The 19,379-nt window shown below is 47.0% G+C and overlaps 1 protein-coding gene across 2 annotated transcripts in view; it reads right to left on the bottom strand.

Moving 5' to 3' along the window:
• The window catches only part of RANBP10 (RAN binding protein 10), a gene marked incomplete at its 5' end in the record, with an annotated part of 63,390 nt that overhangs the window by 41,180 nt on the left and 2,831 nt on the right, over nt 1-19,379 (bottom strand). For both annotated transcript variants that reach the window (XM_079907199.1, XM_079907200.1), the window contains one exon: nt 614-666. In XM_079907199.1, the coding sequence (XP_079763325.1) occupies nt 614-666 (53 nt within the window). The remainder of the gene's footprint in view (nt 1-613; nt 667-19,379) is intronic.

Here is a 19,379-nt window from a genome sequence, read left to right as displayed (position 1 = left end):
CTTTTGTCCCCTCAACTGCACCTAGCCCAGAACTGGGCATGAACTGCTGGGCAGAAAACAGCTGAAAGGGTGCCTGGGTGGTAGAGGAGGCCCACCTGCAGGGTCCAGAGCCTTCCACAAATCTGAGGTTTGCTGACTGTAAATCTAAGTCTCACGCACATCCTCCTATTTATTAAGAAACTGCCTCAACTGTCTTCCACATGGAGGTCACTTAAAGACTCTGGTCATTAACATAGTAAGATAAAAAAGGAACCAATGTTGGTGGCAGCCTTCCTCTCCATATATGCCAGAGTCCCATGCTGGTAAGCAAAGGCCAATAGCAGTGAGGGCTAATCAGGTGTATTCCCACTGGGAGCAAGCTCAGGTCACTTGGTTTTGACTGTAAACAGTTCAAATTCCATGAAGGACAATCACTTGCCAATTAATTTTTGGAATGGAAGCCCACACCAGCCCGGCCCAATGGCCACCTTTCAGGATCCTCCACCCAATGGCTTGGCTTAGCAAGTAGGCAGCCAGCAAACAAAGTCCTCTCCAGCTTGTTGGCTGCCACCATGACTCTCATCACAGAATGGATCAAGAGAGCAGAAAAATGTTCTCTTAGCCAATGACTCACCAGGAAGTCTGTTCATGTTGACGCCTTGAGCTGAGAGTCCTATTCCCATGTACCTTTGAAAAAGCATACATACAAAAATTCTGGTTAGCAAATGATTATGCATCTCCCTTCTCAAATATTTCTTGGTAAAAGACAGAAAAACAGGAAAAGCAATGAATGTAGAGACACTTTGAACAAACTAGTGGTTCTTGGAGAACCTTTACATTTTGATTTTCTAATGGAAATCTCTCAATGCCTTAAGCAGCTGGAGAAACAGGAGGTAGTGTCTGTAACCAGGAACCACCGGCTTCAGTTTCAGAGGAAAGTTTCCTGGAGTCACTGCTTCCAGTCCCTTGGTTTCTGGCTCCAGCTAAGGTGGCGGAATCTATTCCCAAGAAGTGCCTAAAGTAACTAGTTCAATCCTAGGTAGTGCTTGGCAGAATAATGCAAGATCAAGCCCAAAGGGACAAGTCACTCTTCAGCAAAGACCAAAACATGGAAGAAGTAAAGCCAGCTGGATTCATATAGGATCGTAAAGACCCCTCACACAGGGCTTCTTCTCTGGGGTCTCCAAATTCATTACCCTTGCCCTATACATTCACCACTGGTCTCCTCAGTCATCCAAAGCTGAAGGTGGTGGTGTGTGAGGCCCCAGAGACCCACCCTATACTCTTCCCACCCAGGTACCTAAACAATTTAGGCAGCTACAGCCAGGTGGGACCCATGCTGGGCAACTCTGTCAAAGATATCTCAGTGGCACTCATGAGAGGGCAGGTCAGAAAAGGAAATGAACAGGGTTTTTTAGTCTAAATATTTGTAGTGTACAAAGAAACAGTGAGGTATTTCCCCAAGAACTTAGAAATAAGAAAAACAAGTCAACACTATCTAAGTGTAAAATAGTAGAAACCCACACATGATGCCTGAATTAACCGCATATGAGCATCAAGAGGTAGTTGAGAAGCTCACAATATTGAAAACACCAAGACGGCTTGGGGTAACTTTACGGTTACCCCAACCAAGACGGCTAAGGGGTAACTTTACAGTTGCATTAACAATGTGAATAAGGACTTCCCTCGTGGCGCAGTGGTTAAGAATCTGCCTGCCAATGCAGGGGACACGGGTTCGATCCCTGGTCCGGGAAAATGCCACATGCCGCGGAGCATCTAAGCCCATGTGCCACAACTACTGAGCCTGCGCTCTAGAGCCCACACGCTGCAACTACTGAAGCCCACGCGTTCTAGGGCTGTGTGCCACAACTACTGAGCCTGCGTGCTGCAACTATTGAAGCCCATGTGCCTAGAGCCTGTGCTTCGCAACAAGAGAAGCCACCGCAACGAGAAGCCCGTGCAACGGCAAAGAAGAGTAGCCCCCGCTCGCCGCAACTAGAGGAAGCCCATGTGTAGCAACGAAGACCCAATGCAGCCAACAATAAATAAGTAAATAAAAACAATGTGAATGAGCTTAATGCCACTGAACTGTTCACTTAAAAATAGTTAAAGTGATAAAATTTATGTGATGTATATTTTACCACAATAAAAAATGTATTTTTAAAAAAGCAATTACATGGGGTTGCCTTATTTTGACCATTTCCAAGTAGCTTACATTTACATTCTAATTGTTCCCTGTTGTAATTCTGCAAGAAACCATTTTACATACATTTCCCCACCTTGGGCCATTCTTTTTCTCTCCTGGCGTGTTCCATGCACCTTATGTACCTGTTTCCTAACACTACCAGAGTCCCCACAACGTGGTGCTCCTGAAGCTGCGAGACTTCCACCTGCAGCAAATGCCCCTTTGCCCTTCTCTGGCCAGCTGCACCACTGGGTGTTGGAGAGCAGGGAGGAAGGCTCTGACCCACCCATTTTCCCCTGAAACCAGCTACCCCCCCATCTTGCTGGGCAGGACCCAGGAAACGACAGCATCAACACAGGGCAGCAGCTGAATAACTGGCCTACAGGGTCAGGGGAAAGGGGAGGGAAGGGAAAGGAGAAAAGGGAAAGGAACAGCACTTCAAAGAATGACTCCCATGGTTCAAAAGACTCTCAAACTGCCTGCTACCTCCTGCCAGGAGGGGACCTTCAAGGACCATCAGGAGCAGAAGCTGTGTAAGCCTGCTGGCAGGATTCCCATTAGACTAAAACCTGCACATTTGCCCAGAAAAACAGCAGCCCAAATAATCAGCTTCCTTACTTTACGTGGAAGATGCTGCCAAAAGTTGGTCTCCATTCCCTTTACACCACAGCTGACCAAGCAGCAAATTACCCCAACTGCCCCTGCGGTCATCAATCAACATATGCAAATGCAACATAGCCAGGAGTTTTCCTGACGTGGATGCCAGGCCACTTATCCTGCCCTGTTTAGAGGGGCCTGGCCTCTGCCCAACATCACATGTGATCCCATCCCTGGCATACAGGTTTCCTGACACTAAGATGAGGGCTTATGTTTGAAGCACATGTGCTTCCTGGGTGACCCCCAACTGCTTAAGGCTACTGCAAATAGGGGAGGTCAAGGGTCATCCAGGAAGAGTATGCTTGGCCACCAGCAACAGAGCTCTGGTTCCACAACTTCCCATGAGAACAGGGAATTACTAAGGCACATGCACTCAAACACAAGTTGCTTATGTCTCTGTATAGGGGAAGCCTCTTCCACCTCCAGCAGTTAGCCCTCAACACCTCCCTGTACACTCTGCCCCACAGGTGGGACAGTATTTACCAGTGGATGGCCTGGGAGCCTCTGTTCAAACCCCAGGGTCAACTTGAGAATCTGAGTAGATAAGCTAAGGGTAGCGCACACAAAGGAGACCAATACCCACACTTGGATGTCATGCCCCCGTGAGTGTCAATGACACAGGGAGCAGCCCCACAGAAGCCTAAGTTGCATGTTCATATGAGGTCAAGCTAAGTCAGTGTTCAAAGGGAATGAGTCCCAATTTTTCAAACATTGGATGATATTAAGTCTTTTCGAAAAGTATGATGTTCTAAAATTACAAAAAGATGCAGCCTTCCAGCAAGTCTTCATACACTTAAAAACTGTTAACCAACCAGTCTAAGATCAGCAAAGAGCAGAAAAAAAACTATAAGGACACTGTGAATATACCAAAAAAACAGTGAATTGTACACTGTGAGTGAATTGTATGGTATATTAAATTACCTCTCAAAAACACTCAACAAACTGGGCATAAAAGGAAACTATCTCAACATAATAAAAGGAAGGCCTTATATGAGAAACCCACAGCTAACATCATATCCAATGGTGAAAGAATGAGAACTTTTCCTCTAAGATCAGGAACAGGACAAAGATGCCTGCTTTCGCCACTTCTATTCAACAGAGTATTAGAAGTTCTAGCCAAAGCAAGTAGACAAGAAAAAGAAATAAAAGGTATCCAAATTGCAAAGGAATAAGTAAAACTATCTCTGTTCACAGATGACATGATCCTATATGTAGGAATCCTATATTCCACAAAAAACTGTTAGTACTAACAAACAAATTCAGCAAAGTCACAGGATACAAAATCAACACACAAAAAGCAGTTGTGTTTCAACATAAACACTGAACAAAGGAAAAAAGAAATCAAGAAAATAATTCCATTTACAATAGTATCAAAAAAAATAAAATACTTAGGAATTAACTTTACCAAGAAGGCAAAAAGCTTGTACACTAAAAACTAAAATGTTGCTGAAATTTTAGAAGACAGAAATAGGAAATTCCCTGGCAATCCAGTGGTTAGGACTCAGGGCTTTCACTGTTGGGGCCCGGGGTTTGATCCCTGGTCAGGGAACTAAGAACCAGCAAGCCATGCGGCACAGCCAATAAATAAATAAATAAAATTTTATAAATAAATAAATTTAAAAAAAGACACAGGGACTTCCCTGTTGGTCCAGTGGCTAAGACTCCACACTCCCAATGCAGGGGGCCCGGGTTCGGTCCTTGGTCAGGGAACTAGATCCCACATGCTGCAAATAAGACCCAGCGCAGCCAAATAAATAAATAAAATATTTAAATAAATAAGTAAAAAGAAACAAATAAATGGAAAGACATCTGTGTTCACGGACTGGAAGACAATATTGTTAAGATGTCAATACTACCCAAAGCAATATACAGAATCAATGCCATCCATTTGGGAAAAGAAAAGTTGGGGACTTCCCTGGTGGTGTAGTAGTTAAGAATCCGCCTGCCAATTCAGGGGACACAGGTTCGATCCCTGGTCCGGGAAGATCCCACATGCCGCAAGCAACTAAGCCCATACTCCACAACTACTGAGCCCACGCATCACAACTACTGAAGCCCGGGCGCCTAGAGCCCATGTTCCGCAACAAGAGAAGCCACCATAATGAGAAGCCTGTGCACCAAAATGAAGAGTAGGCCCTGCATGCCCCAACTAGAGAAAGCCCGCGCACAGCAACGAAGACCTAATGCAGCCAAAATAAATAAATAAATAAAATTAAATTAAGAACCCAGAAATAAACTCTCCTATATGTGGTCAACTGATTTCAATAAAGATGCCAAGACGATTCGATGGGAAAGTGATAGTCTTTTCAACAAATGGGACATGTGGATATCCAAATAGATATACAACTGGTGCTGGGACAACTGGATATCCACATGCAAAAGAATGAACTTGGGGGCTTCCCTGGTGGCGCAGTGGTTGAGAGTCCGCCTGCCGATGCAGGGGACACGGGTTCGTGCCCCAGTCCAGAAGGATCCCGCATGTCGCGGAGCGGCTGGGCCTGTGAGCCATGGCCGCTGAGCCTGTGCGTCCGGAGCCTGTGCTCCGCAGCGGGAGAGGCCGCAATAGTGAGAGGCCCGCATACCATTAAAAAAAAAAAAAAAAAAAAAAGAATGACGTTGGGGCTTCCCTGGTGGCGCAGTGGTTAAGAATCCGCCTGCCAATGCTGGGGACACAGGTTCGATCCCTAGTCCGGGAAGATCCCACATGCCATAGAGCAACTAAGCCCATGCGCCACAACTACTAACCCTGCGCTCTAGAGCGCACGGGCCACAACTACTGAACCCTGTGCACCTAGAGCCCATGCTCCACAACAAGAGAAACCACCACAATGAGAAGCCCGTGCACTGCAACGAAGAGTAGCCCCTGTTCGCCACAACTAGAGAAAGCCCTCGCACAGCAACGAAGACCCAACGCAACCAAAAATAAATAAAATAAATTTATTAAAAAAACACAAAAATAGAAGTTGGAGACCCTTACCATACACCATATGCAAAATTAACTCAGAATGGATCAAAGACCTAAATGTAAAACCTAAAACTATAAAACTCTTTGAAGAAAACAGAGGAGAAAAGCTTTATGACATTGGGATTGGCAATGATTTCCTGGATTCTTTGGACACCCAAAGCACAGGCAACAAAAGAAAAAATAAATTGGACTACATCTAACTTTTGTACATCAAAGGACTGTCAACACAGTGAAAAGCAACCAAAGAAATGGGAAAAATATTTGCAAATCATATACCTGATAAGGGTTTAATATCCAGGATATACAAAGAACTCTTACAATCAACAACAAAAAAACAAGCAACTCTATTAAAATGGGCAAGGGACTTGAATAAACAAGAGATACACATGGCCAATCAGCACATGAAAAGATGCTCAGCATCACTAATTGTTAGGAAATACACATCAAAACCACAATGAGATACCATTTCACACCCTTTAGTATGGTTATTATCAAAAAACCAGAAAATAACAAGTATTAGTGAGAATGTAGAGAAACTGAAACCCGTGTGTATTAATGGTGCAGCCACTGTGGAAAACAGTATGGCAGTTAATTATATGGCAATTCAAACACAGAATTACCATAAGATCCAACAATGCCACTTCTGGGCATATACCCAAAAGAATTGAAAGCAGAATTCTAACAGGTATCTGGACACCCAGATTCATAATGGCTTTATTCACAATCAGCCAAAGGTGTATTAAAAAGAAATAACAAGACCAAAATGGAGTTATCTGCCCCTAGGACAGCAAACCAAGACTTCACTGCACATCAACTATACCCCAATTAAAAAAAAAAAGTAGGGCTTCCCTGGTGGCGCGGTGGTTGGGGGTCCTCCTGCCGATGCGGGGGACGCGGGTTCGTGCCCCGGTTTGGGAGGGTCCCGCGAGCCGCGGAGCAGCTGGGCCAGCGGGCCGTGGCCGTTGGGCCTGCGCGTCGGGAGCCTGTGCTCCGCGGCGGGAGGGGCCGCAACGGTGAGAGGCTCGCGTACCGCAAAAAAAAAAAAAATTAGGGCTTCCCTGGTGGCGCAGTGGTTAAGAATCTGCCTGCCAACGCAGGGGACACGGGTTGGAGCCCTGGTCTGGGAAGATTCCCACATGCCTACATGCGTAGCAACTAAGCCTGTGCGCCACAACTACTGAAGCCTGTGCCCCTAGAGCCCGTGCTCCGCAACAAGAGAAGCCAGGACAATGAGAAGCCCATGCACTGCAACAAAGAGCAGCCCCCACTCACCGCAACTAGAGAAAGCCCGCACACAGCAACGACGACCCAACACAGCCAAAAATTAATTAATTAATTAATTTAAAAAAAAATTAATTGCACTTTGAACCTCTCTCAGGAATGTGACCTTTAAACAATCAATCTGAAATTTCCTGATTAGCACTACTGAGGTAATCTGCATGATAAAACCCCACCATTCCCTTCCTGCAAAAGATGTCCTGCCTAAAACAATCCTTTCACATCTCCACTAGGGCTTTCTTTTCAAGTAGCAGGATGTATCTGAGAAGCTTGGGGGAACAGTTATTTACCCCATAAAATGACTGAAAGTAAGGTAAACCCATCTGATTTACTCCTCTCTTCTAATATGGTAGCAAAATAGAAAATAGCGTTTGTCAGAGAGGTGAAACAGCCAGTAAGTGTAGAGGGACAACAGACGAGCTCTCATGGCAGAGAGGCCATGAGTCGGCCTCTACCTTCTCAGTCTCTACTCTTCACCGCAAAAACCACAACATGGGCTAGAAGAGTGACTCCGCCTCTCTGTCAGGCTCCAGAGAGAAGAGGGCTGGGTCAGGATCTCCCAGAGAGCAGGAGAGAAGAGCAGCAGCAGCAGCAGTGGCCCTCGGCTGACCACACAGCCAGGTCCACCCTGAGGCAGCAGGTCCAAACAGGGCCCTGGAAAATGACCAGCCTTGAGAATGGACTGGTCGTTTCTGGGGTCCGTGCTGCCCTCCATCCGCCTCTGCTGACTCTCCCACAAAAGCAACAGTCCGCTGAAACCACTGCAGTCATGCAGAGAGTTGCGAGCCCGTTCCAGTCAGCTTAGATTCTTCCTTTTTCTCTTTAGTTTTCCAGATCTTCTACAATTAACATAAATTACTTTGATAATCATAGAAAAATCATTTTCAAGAGCCAGCTGATGGCTGCATACTGAAGAGGTTGCTGGCTCTCACCCATCAGACTCTCCCTGGATTGTCCCAGGGCAACATTTCAATGCCAGAGAGACGCAATGAGGGACCTGGTCTTCATGGTCACCTCCTCAGTATACTCACTTCCCTGAGCCTTGACAGGAGGGCTGAATCGGCATCAGAAGAGCACACCTTCAGAAACAGCAAGAAATGGTCAAAATCCATGCTCAGTAGAGGAGGTGGGGCTCCTGGTGCATCCCAAGCATAACCCAGAGGAGACCCTCAGGAGACCCCGCTGAAGTGACACAGCCTCAGCACAGCTCTAACTGACTGGAGAGTCTTCCATGACCCAGGCAGGCCTGGGGGTAGACAGAGGACAGGACCTTAGAAAGCAGGCCTCTGGACTCTCACACCCTTCGAAGATGTACAGCAAGGCCTGGAGGGAGGAGACCACCCCTTTGCTGTAATCCCCCACCTGGTCCTCAGAGATAGCTTGGAGCGCTCCACGCAAGGACCCTCTTTGGCAACAAGTCTGACATTCCCTTCCTGCCTCCTGAAGAGAAGCCCCTGAAGAGTTTTAAAGTGACAGGGACACTTTGCGGCAGGGCTCCAAAGACAACATCCCAGACTCTGAAGCCTGGTCTCAGACACTGCAGCCTAACTCAGGACTGTGGGTCTTTGATTTCACCCCACATCTCAGGTTCCCTATCAGAAGAAGAGAGACTGGACTAAATGGGCTCCTAAGCACCTTCCCAGCTCTGGCCTAGAGACTTCGGTTCTTGGCAGAATAATATCTGGGTACTGTTGCAAATGTGTTGTACCCAGTTCCAAGACCAAGATGGGGCAGACCCTGGAAAAGCAATCAAAAAGCCATCAAGAAGACATCAAAAGAAAAGGAAATTATAGATCAGTATACCTTCTGAAGAGAGATGCACAAATCCTCAACAAAACTATAGCAAACCAAATTCAACATCATTAAAAGGATTAATATCACGACCAAGTGAGATTTATGCCAGGAAATCAAGGGCAATTTAACATAAGAAAATCAATCAAGGCACTTCCCTGGTGGCTCAGTGGTTAAGAATCCGCCTGGGGCTTCCCTGGTGGCGCAGTGGTTGAGAGTCCGCCTGCCGATGCAGGGGACACAGGTTCGTGCCCCGGTCTGGGAAGATCCCACATGCCGCGGAGCAGCTGGGCCCGTGAGCCATGGCCGCTGAGCCTGCGCGTCCGGAGCCTGTGCTCCGCGGCGGGAGAGGCCACATTGGTGAGAGGCCCACGTACTGCAAAAAAAAAAAAAAAAGAATCCGCCTGCCAAGGCAGGGGACGTGGGTTCGAGCCCTGGTCCAAGAAGATCCCACGTGCTGCGGAACAACTTAAGCCCATGCGCCACAACTACTGAGCCTGTGCTCTAGGGGCCGCAAGCCACAACTATTGAAGCCCGCGTGCCCTAGAGCCCACGCATCACAACTACTGAGCCCATGCGTCACAACTACTGAAGCCAGTGTGCTCTAGGGCCCGCGTGCCACAACTACTGAGGCCACGTGCTGCAACTACTGAAGCCTGCGTGCCTAGAGCCCGTGCTACGCGACAAGAGAAGCCACTGTAATGAGAAGCCCACGTACGGCAACGAAGAGTAGCCCCCGCTCACCGCAACTAGAGAAAGCCCACACACAGCAATGAAGACCCAATGCAGCCAAAGGAAAAAAATAAAATCAATCAATATAATAAACCACATTAACAGAAAGAAGGAAAAAGAAAACCACACGATCATCTCAATTGACAGAAAAAGCTTTTGAAAAATCCAGCATCCCTTCATGATAAAAACACTCAGAAAACTAGGAACAAAAGGGAACTTCCTCAACATGATAAAGGGCATTTACGAAAAACTCACAGCCAACATACCCAATGGTGAAAGACTGAAAGCTTTTACCCTAAGATGAGGAACAATACAAGGATGTCCACCTTTCACCACTGCTATTCAACACTGTACTGGAAGTTCTACTCAGACCGATTAGACAAGAAAAAGAAATAAAAAGCATAAAAATTGGAAAGGAATAAGTAAAACTATCTCTATTTGCAGATGACATGATCCTATATCTAGATAATCCTATATATAGAAAGTCCCAAACAATACACAGAAAGCTTACTAGACCTAATAAATAGCAAAGTCGCAGGATGCAAAATCAACACACAAGAAGCAGTTTCAATATACTAACACTGAACAATCGAAGGAGAAAATTAAGAAAACAATTCCATTTACAACAGCATCAAAACAAACAAAGAAACAAACAAGAAAAACCCTTAGGAATAAATTTAACCAAGAAGATAAAAGGTTTGTATACAAAAAATTATAAAACATTGCTAAAAGAAATTAAAGAAGACAAAAATAAATGGAAAGACATCCCATGTTCATGGACTGGAAAGCTTAATATTATTAAGATGGAGAGTATTGTTAATATACTCTAAATTGATTTACAGATTCAACACAATCCCTACAAAAATTCCAACAGTCTTTTTTGTAGAAATGGAAAAGTCAGTCCTCAAAATCCATATGGACTTGCAAGGGATCCCAAGTAGCTAAAACAATCTTGAAGAAAGAACAAAGTTAAAGGATTCATACTTCCCAATTTCAAAACTTACTATAAAACTACAGTAATCAAAACAGTGTGGTACTGGCATAGGTAGACATATAAACTATTAGAATAGAAGTAAAAGTCCAGAAATAAATTTATACAGCTGAATTACTTTCAACAAGGATGCTAAGTCCATTCAATGGGGAAAGAATAGTCTCTTCAACAATTGGTGCTGGGACAACTGGATTTCTACTTCATACCTTATATAAAAATTAACTCAAAACGGATCAATGATCATAATACAAGAGCTAAAACCATAAAACTCTTAGAAGATAACATAGGGGAAAAGATTCATGACCTTGGTTTAGGCCATGGATTCCTAGATATGATACCAAAAGCATGAGCACCAAAAGAAAAAAATAGATGAACTGGACTTCATCAAAATTAAAACTTTTATGCATCAAAGGTCATTATCAAGAAAGTGAAAAGAGGGAATTCCCTGGTGGTACAGTGGTTAGGACTCCACACTCCCACCGCAGGGGGCACGGGTTTGATCCCTGGTCAGGGAACTGAGAATCCACAAGCTGCCCAGCGAGGCAAAAAAAAAAAAAAAAAAAAAAGTGAAAAGACAACCTAGAGAATGGGAGAACATATTTCCAATTCATATATCCTATAAGGATCTACTATTCAAAATATATATAGAATTCCTACAAGTCAACAAAAAAAAGACAAACAACTCAATTATAAAATAGCCAAAGGACTTGAATAGACATTTGTATCGCCAAAGAAGATATAAAAATGGCCAATAAATACATGAAAAGATGCTCAACGTTACTAGTCATTAGGAACTGCAAACCAAAACCAAAATGAGATACTAATTCACACCTAGGATGAGGAAGGGAGGGAAGAAGAAAAAAGGAAATAAGTTGTTGGTGAGGATGTAGAGAAATTAGAAACGTCACACATTGCTGGTGGGGATATAAAATTGTATAGCTGCTTTGGAAAATCGTTTGGTGATTCCTCAAAAAGTTAAACATGGAACAATCAAGCAATTCTTTTTTTTTTTTTGGTCATACCACGGGGCTTCTGGATCCTAGTTCCCTGAACAGGGATCTAACCCGGGCCCCCTGCAGTGGAAGCACAGAGCCCCAACCACTGGACCGCCATGGAATGCTAATCAAGCAATTTTTAAGTGTACACTCAAAAGAACTGAAAAGATGGTCACCTTCCCTGGCGGCGCAGTGGTTAAGAATCTGCCTGCCAGTGCAGGGGACACGGGTTCAATCCCTGGTCCAGGAAGATCCCACGTGCCACAGAGCAACTAAGCCCACGTGCCACAACTACTGAAGCCCTCGCACCTAGAGCCCGTGCTCCGCAGCAAGAGAAGCCACCGCAATTAGAAGCCTGCGCACCGCAACGAAGAGTAGCCCCCGCTCACCACAACTAGAGAAAGCCCGCACACAGCAACAGAGATCCAACGCAGCCAAAAATAAATAAATTTATTTTTTATAAATGGCTAAAATGGTACGTTTTATATTTATTTTACCATACATACACGCACACACACACACACACACACACACACACACACACACAGTGTCACCAAAAACACTCCTATGGCCCTGCAGGCCAGCATTAGCCTCATCTGGCTTTTCCGGACAAGACAAGTAGGGCTTGGCAGAGCTCAGTGGAAAGCATCGGAGTATCCTGACCTCAGGTCAGGGCCAGAAGAAAGAAGTCCCTCACCATAAGCACACAGCAGATGACAAGAGTGAAGAACACAGAACTAACTCTTTTTACTTTTCATCCATTTCTCCTTAGAGAGAAGGTGGATTTTATGGACTGGCAAGCCCATAGACACTTTTAACAAATGTTGCCAATGATTATGGGACCTGAACTTTTTTTTTTTTGGCTGTGCCACAAGGCTTGCAGGATCTTAGTTCCCCAACCAGGGATCCAACTAGGGCCCTGGCAGTGAAAGTGCCAAGTCCTAACCACTGGACCACCAGGGAATTGCCTGAACATTTTTAATTTAAGTTCCATCAATTGAATGTCTCCAGGCCCACAGAGCTCTGGTAGGAAGTGACAAAGAGGAGAGAAGAGACAAGCTCCTCCGCCTCAGGGCTGAGATGGCTCTCGGGGGCTGCAGGAAGGTAAGCTCTGCCGTCAAGCCTCTCAGGTCAAAGGGCCAGTCACCACTGCCCCGTCCCCTGCCTCAGACCCCCCAAGGAGCTACTGGAATCTCATCGGACAGTTTCCTCTTAACATCTAACACGTAAGCCGCAGCTCGCAAGGCTGGCAATCTTGTCTCTGTCAGAACCTGCCCCAGATAAGAAATCAACAGCCTCCACAACAGAGGGGATCTCTGAGGTCGTGGTTACAAAACGGTCCCTGCGAGACATTTCAGGAGAAACACCAACTGACATTTAGGTCTGAAACGAGGGCTAATATTTGATGCTAGGGATTTTACTTCCTGGTCTGACGGGCCTGCTTAAAGCCACAGTCCTTCATGACGCCAGCTACTGTGTACAAGCTGCTCCTCTAGCAGCCGCACCCCAACCCTGCCCCTCTACCAGGAAGCCACCCAGTCACGCACTGAGCCCAATTCTGTGCAGGCCCCCCCACTGAGAGGAAGGGTATTAGATGAACGGACCCAACCGGGTACCATCCAAGAAAGAGCAAGCCTGAAGGCAAAGGGACCATGAGACAGGATATGCTTGCAGAGAGGAAGGTGGTTCTGAATGTGTGTCTGGAGACACTCATGCATACACTACCACCAGCACCATCAAAACACCCAGAGAGTCCACAAGACAGGAAGGGGAGGAACAGCCCCCATGGGTGGCCCTAGGCAGGTTATTCACAACCCTGCATTCTGGCTCCTTCCCTAAAGAATCTCCTGGGAAACTCAGGTACCAAGCCTTGAAAATTTCCAGAGCTTACCACATTCCAAAACCAAAGACACTGCCCTTAACTAGAGGGTATAACCAACTGGCACCCCACCTGAATGTGAGAGGGTTCCCACCAGACCCCACATCCCGTAAGCTTTGGACCCTAACCTCTCTGGCCCTGTGTAATTATAAAGCTGGAGCAGAGCTCAGTGTGGACACAGCAAATGCTCTTAGGTACTCAGATATTACCCTTAATTAGTTACAGGTGTTCTCTAGTTACAGGTGTTCATCCAGAAACTGGCCTTGAGTTTGCTGGTTTGTAACTTAGCATCTTTCATTATTCTCAGCACGGGGTCTTATTCAAGTAACCTACCATTACATGGAAACTAAGTCCTAATGATTTTGAAAGCATCAAATTCCATGTAATAAACCCCTTCCAACTTAAAATATCTGGAATCGTTTCTGTTTTCTGCACTAGTCTCAAATGATATAACAGACATAATGGCAATAACCTGGATTTGTTTAAACCTGCATCTCTCTGTCCCTTCTGCTATCTATTGATATTTTTAAAATGTACACCATGTCAGGTGTTACAAGAGCGAATGTATTCCTTTACAGTTTAAAAGAAAATTATAGGTAAAATAAAAATACATTTTGGTTAAAAAAAAAAGGCAAGGCTGGGCTTCCCTGGTGGCGCAGTGGTTGAGAATCTGCCTGCCATTGCAGGGGACACGGGTTCGAGCTCTGGTCTGGGAAGATCCCACATGCCATGGAGCGGCTGGGCCCGTGAGCCATGGCTGCTGAGCCTGCGCATCCGGAGCCTGTGCTCTGCAACAAGAGAGGCCACGATAGTGAGAGGCCCGCGCACCGCAATGAAGAGTGGCCCCCGCTCGCAGCAACTAGAGAAAGCCCTCGCACAGAAACGAAGACCCAACACAGCTAAAAATAAAAAAATAAATTTATTAAAAAAAAAAAAAGGCAAGGCAAATGTAACTACCAATAAACTCCTCGCACAACAGTTGATATTAAAAGAGAGCATTCTATAAAATAGCCCATGCCAATTTCAGACACATGGTTTTGTAGACCAGGTTATAACCAGTTCTGCTCAGCAAACCATCCCCTCTACTTCTTTCCTCTTGGTTCAGCTCTGCCTCGGCAATGTCCTCTAGAAGAGACAAGCGGAACCCTTGGACCATCTGGGCACAACTGCCCTTCTCCTCTCTCCACCTCTTCTCATCTTAAATTGTCTCTGCCCTGAGGACCAGTAAGTAGGTTTTGTCTCATGATGCAACTCTGACCAAAAGATAGCAGCTGCCTGGTGCATTGTGCAGTGGGAAAACATCTGGGGCTCTGTCTGGACAAGAACGAATGCCACTATCAATCCGTAACATTTGCCATGCAAGCTGAGTGGACAATGGGGTTATTTGAGCCTTGACACTTGTCATCCATAACCTAAACTTCCCTGAATCCCAGGCCATCTCTAAGGTCCAAGAGGTAGGAGAGGAAGAGAGTGTACAAGGAATGCTAAGACTTACCCCTCCCCTGCTTCCCTACACAGTCCAGAGCATCTTTCACTGGCCCCTTCATGGCAGGGGGCTGGGCCCTGTTCCAGCACCAAGTCCCCTTGTCTCATTTCTAGCAAGAGTCACAACCTCACAATTCAATTACAACAGAACACCAAGGATCCTAGAGCTAGAAAGACATTTTATGTGGATTTTAAACAAAATTTCTAGGGAGGCAGAGGAACATCCTTGCACATTCTGACACGGTGTTATCCACCCCTCTCCTAGTGATCAGTCCCTTCCTTCTAACCTCTGACCACCCACTCTGGGCCCTTGATTCCCTCCCAATGGTCCCAGAATAGGATGGCACACAGTGCCTGCCATGCAGAGCTGCTGAGACCAGCCTCCTGTACTCCACTCTGATGAGCTCCCTGCTCCCCCTCTAACAGGGAATCTCCCTTACCTGGTGACTCATCTAGGGAAAAGACCAGGGAATTCCCTGGTGGTCCGGTGGTTAGGACTCTGCGCTTCCACTGCAGGGGGCCCGGGTTTGATCTCTGGTCAGGGAACTAAGATTCCGCAAGCTGCACGGTGTGGCCCCCAAAAAGAAAAGAAAAGACCAAACATTCCCGAGAACAAAAAATAATGGGGGTGGGGTGGTGGAGGGGTAGATGTGAAGTGAATTTTAGGAATTTCTCTAGAGGCTGATCCTTGACCAAGGAAGTCCCCATTTATGAAGAAAGAAGCCATACTCCTCACTCTCACCTCGAAGTTGGAGCCTGGGTGGTGACATACAGTGGGCAGGGAGGTCTCAGGGAAGCCCAGATGTGCTCAGGGCAGGAACAGATCTTACCAGAAAAGAGGATGCTATGTGGACTCCAGTCCTCTCACTCTAGGCCAGAGCTGCACCTCAGTACACCCACCCAACTAGACCTGGGCTTTAACCCCCAATATAGGTAAGCAATACAACACTCCAAGCTGCTCCAGAGCCCCAATACACCACATCTCCAGAAACAGTGCAATGTGTTACTAGAGAGAGATGCAGCCCAAAGCTCAGCCTCTGCTCCTGAGGCCATGAGCACTGGGGGGATGTCGGTGAGAACAGGGCATGATCACTGTTTGTACCTGCCTTGGGCAAAGACAGCACCTACTTCTCAGAGCTGGCAGGACAGGCCTTCTCCAGGTCCACAGATGAGCACCAAATTTCTCAACAGCACTGTACAATGCACAGAGACTGGAGTGGGGTTCCCAGGGTGAGAGGCCAGCCACAAGCTGTCTCTAGACTGGAGGGCCTGTGCTCAAGTAGCTCTGCTAACCAGAAACATGGCAGGTAAGATCTTAACTGGGTGAGTGGATCTCTGAGTCTCCATGAAAAGTCATGGACAATGTTGTCTTTCAAATGGGACTTAACAAAACCAGAGTACCAAAGAATACCAGCCACACACAGAGGCCTTTCACCTCCGAGAAGCCACTCTGGCTACCAGTCTTCAACATCCTGCCTATGCATCCCACCATATAGGAGAAAGGCCAACCAAGAGAGAGAAGAGACAACTGCTATAGGAAAGCCATGCCCAGAGTCAAGGACCTAAAGTCATTGGCCCAGGGCTTCCATGGTGGCACAGTGGCTAAGAATCCGCCTGCCAATGAAGAGGACACGGGTTCGAGCCCTGGTCCGGGAAGATCCCACATGCCGCGGAGCAACGAAGCCCGTGTGCCACAACTACTGAGCCTGCGCTCTAGAGCTCGCGAGCCACAACTACTGAAGCCCACGCGCCTAGAGCCCGTGCTCTGCAACAAGAGACAACAAAGAGTAGCCCCTGCTCACCGCAACTAGAGAAAGTCCACACGCAGCAACGAAGACCCAATGCAGCCAATGAATGAATGAATAAATAAATAATTCTTAAAAATAAAATAAAAATAAAGCCACTGGCCTGCACTGGACAGGAATCTCAGCCAGAGGGGCCTGGCTGAACCAAACCAGCAGAGTTTCTTCTCCCCTATCCATTCTCAAAAGTGCAGGCAGGGGACTTCCCTGGTGGTCCAGTGGTTGAGACTCCGTGCTCCCAAAGCAGGGGGCCTGGGTTCGATCCCTGGTCAGGGAACTGGATCTCACACGCCACTACTAATCCCGCATGCCCCAACTGAGACCCCAAGCAGCCAAGTAAATAAATAAATAAATAACAAAAGTGCAGGCAGATCCAAAGTCCTCGTATATCGCTACTGCCCTCAGGATAAGCCCAAGCTCTCTGGACAAAGCACATAAGGTATTTCTGACCCGGCCCCTGCCTAACTCATGCTCTGTCTTCCACGTCTTTGATGCACTGTTCCTTTCGTCTAGAGCGTCGCTTCTCACTTTGTCCATCTGGAACCCTCCAACCTACCCTTCCAGATTCAGCATCATCACCTCTTATATGAAGCTTTCCCCAGACTCTCAGGTACAGGAGGAAGTCCAACCTCTGGGCCACCCTTGGGTACAGCACACACCATGGATGGGCTTTTCCTACACCAGCCTGTGAGGTCATGTGCACAGGCCTATCTGCCTCCTCTCTAGATAGGCCTCAGGCCTGTGCTCCTGGGGCCCAGGTCTGGGCCTGGGACAAAACAATGGGTGCCTCGCTGTCATGTGGAGAATTAACGGATGAGCACATTACTGCCTGGCCAAAGGAAGCTGGCTGCAAGTGAAAGGAAAGGCAGGCTGGCTGTGGCCAAAGGGCCACAGGGCCTGGGCCTGAGCACCAGATGCAGAGGAGAGGAGAGCGCCCGCATCCCACCCCTGCAGCTCCATCCAGTGCTCTAGCCCAGGCTTGCTGTTCTTGGGTAGAGCCACTCATCACATGTCAGGAGGCCACCACCGCCGGTGCTGCTGGGATGATGTTACAGTCTATTTTGAGGGTCACACTGGAGCATCTGTCAGCCTAGTCAGCCACACCCTCCATGTGTCATCACTAAGAGCTGGAGACACCCAAAGGTCCATGAACTCTGCCTGAGCATGTCATTTCCCCAGGGATCCTCAGTTTCAGGGCCTCCTTGGCTTCCTAACAAGATCAACCCAGATGCCCTTATCTCCTGGCACCAGTGGCAGGGCTCTGATGTCTCCTCACCCCACCAGATCTGCTCCTGGGGTTCCCAGCTCTGGTGACTCGGCAAATGCAGCTGAAGCCCATCAGTCTAAGCCTTGCTCTTAGCTCAAACATAACCCCTCCTTCTCCAGCTCTCCCTTATATTTGAGGAGTGCCCAGAAAGCCCAGCACCCAGGTGTCAAGCCAGTTACCAACCAGGCTCATTTTAGGCCCAACAGGCCTCACCTGCTGAGAAACTCCTACTCATCCCTCAAAACCATACCCAGGCTCTGCCTCCTCTTGTAGAGAGCCTTTCAGTGGACTCGCTACAGAATAGGCCAGAGGCTCTCTGAGGATAAGGCTGGCCTGTGCAGGCTTTACTGTTGTTCTCCCTGTACCTAGCATGCACCTGGCACACAGAAGGTATGAATCAGTATAACCCTTGAAATGAAACCTTTCTAATTAGACAAGCTTAGTGTGTTCTGCTACAAAAGACATCGTCAGAACAAAGGCCTTTAGGGAAAACAATGACACTGACAACTGGGTTCATAAACACCTTTTACAAAGGAAGCCTGTACTCAAATCTACAGAAAAACAAGTTTACAGATTCAATGGGATGGTAAGTCAGTCAAGCCCAGTGCAGAGCACGTAAGTCAGTCTGGGCCCACTCAGCACTAAGCACCTTTCAGCTCTGTCCCCTAAGAACACTGTGATCCCCTAAGAATCCAACTGGACATTCCCTCACTCTACCCAGGGAAGGAATGCAAAAGGGAAAGGCAGCAGCAGCGTGGACACACGTGTCTGGGATCAGGTGAGGGCATCTGACAAGTTAGGCTACTCCACTGCACCCTAAGCCCCACAGCCAGGGCAGGTCACCAAACATCCCAGGGGCTCAGGGCTCACCCACAAAACAGGTACATCATCATCTGCTCCAGCCACTTTCCAGAGATGCCATGAGGACGGAACTAAATAATACAGGAAAGCTACATAACCGGTTAACACCTGGGTCATGGACCAAACACCTTCAACACTGACGGGAAACAGGAAACAAGCTGATCACTGTCTGCCCTGGAACTGCCCTTGGCCTCCTGAAAACCACACCTGGTCCATCTGGCTATATCTTAGCCACATGGGAAGGCTTTCAGGGATTACATAAAGAGGCCATAGGTGACATTCACACACCTTTCCTCTGACAGTGGCCAACTGAAGCAGGCCACCACAAGCATACATGACCTGGGACCTTTCTAAAACTGAGATTTCCAGGTCAGCTTAACAGCTATATTTACCTCATGTAAAAATGCTGGGAAAGTTGGGAAAAGATGCTCAACTTTCTTTGGATTTGCAGGCAATACCTATAGTAAGGCAATCTAACAAGATACAGGGCCTTTTCCAGCAAGATCCACTTA

The sequence above is a fragment of the Stenella coeruleoalba genome, assembly GCF_951394435.1.
Source record: "Stenella coeruleoalba genome assembly, chromosome: 20".
NCBI lineage: Eukaryota > Metazoa > Chordata > Mammalia > Artiodactyla > Delphinidae > Stenella > Stenella coeruleoalba.
The sequence above is the reverse complement of the archived record's forward strand: the minus strand, read 5'-3'. Positions and strand labels throughout refer to the sequence as shown.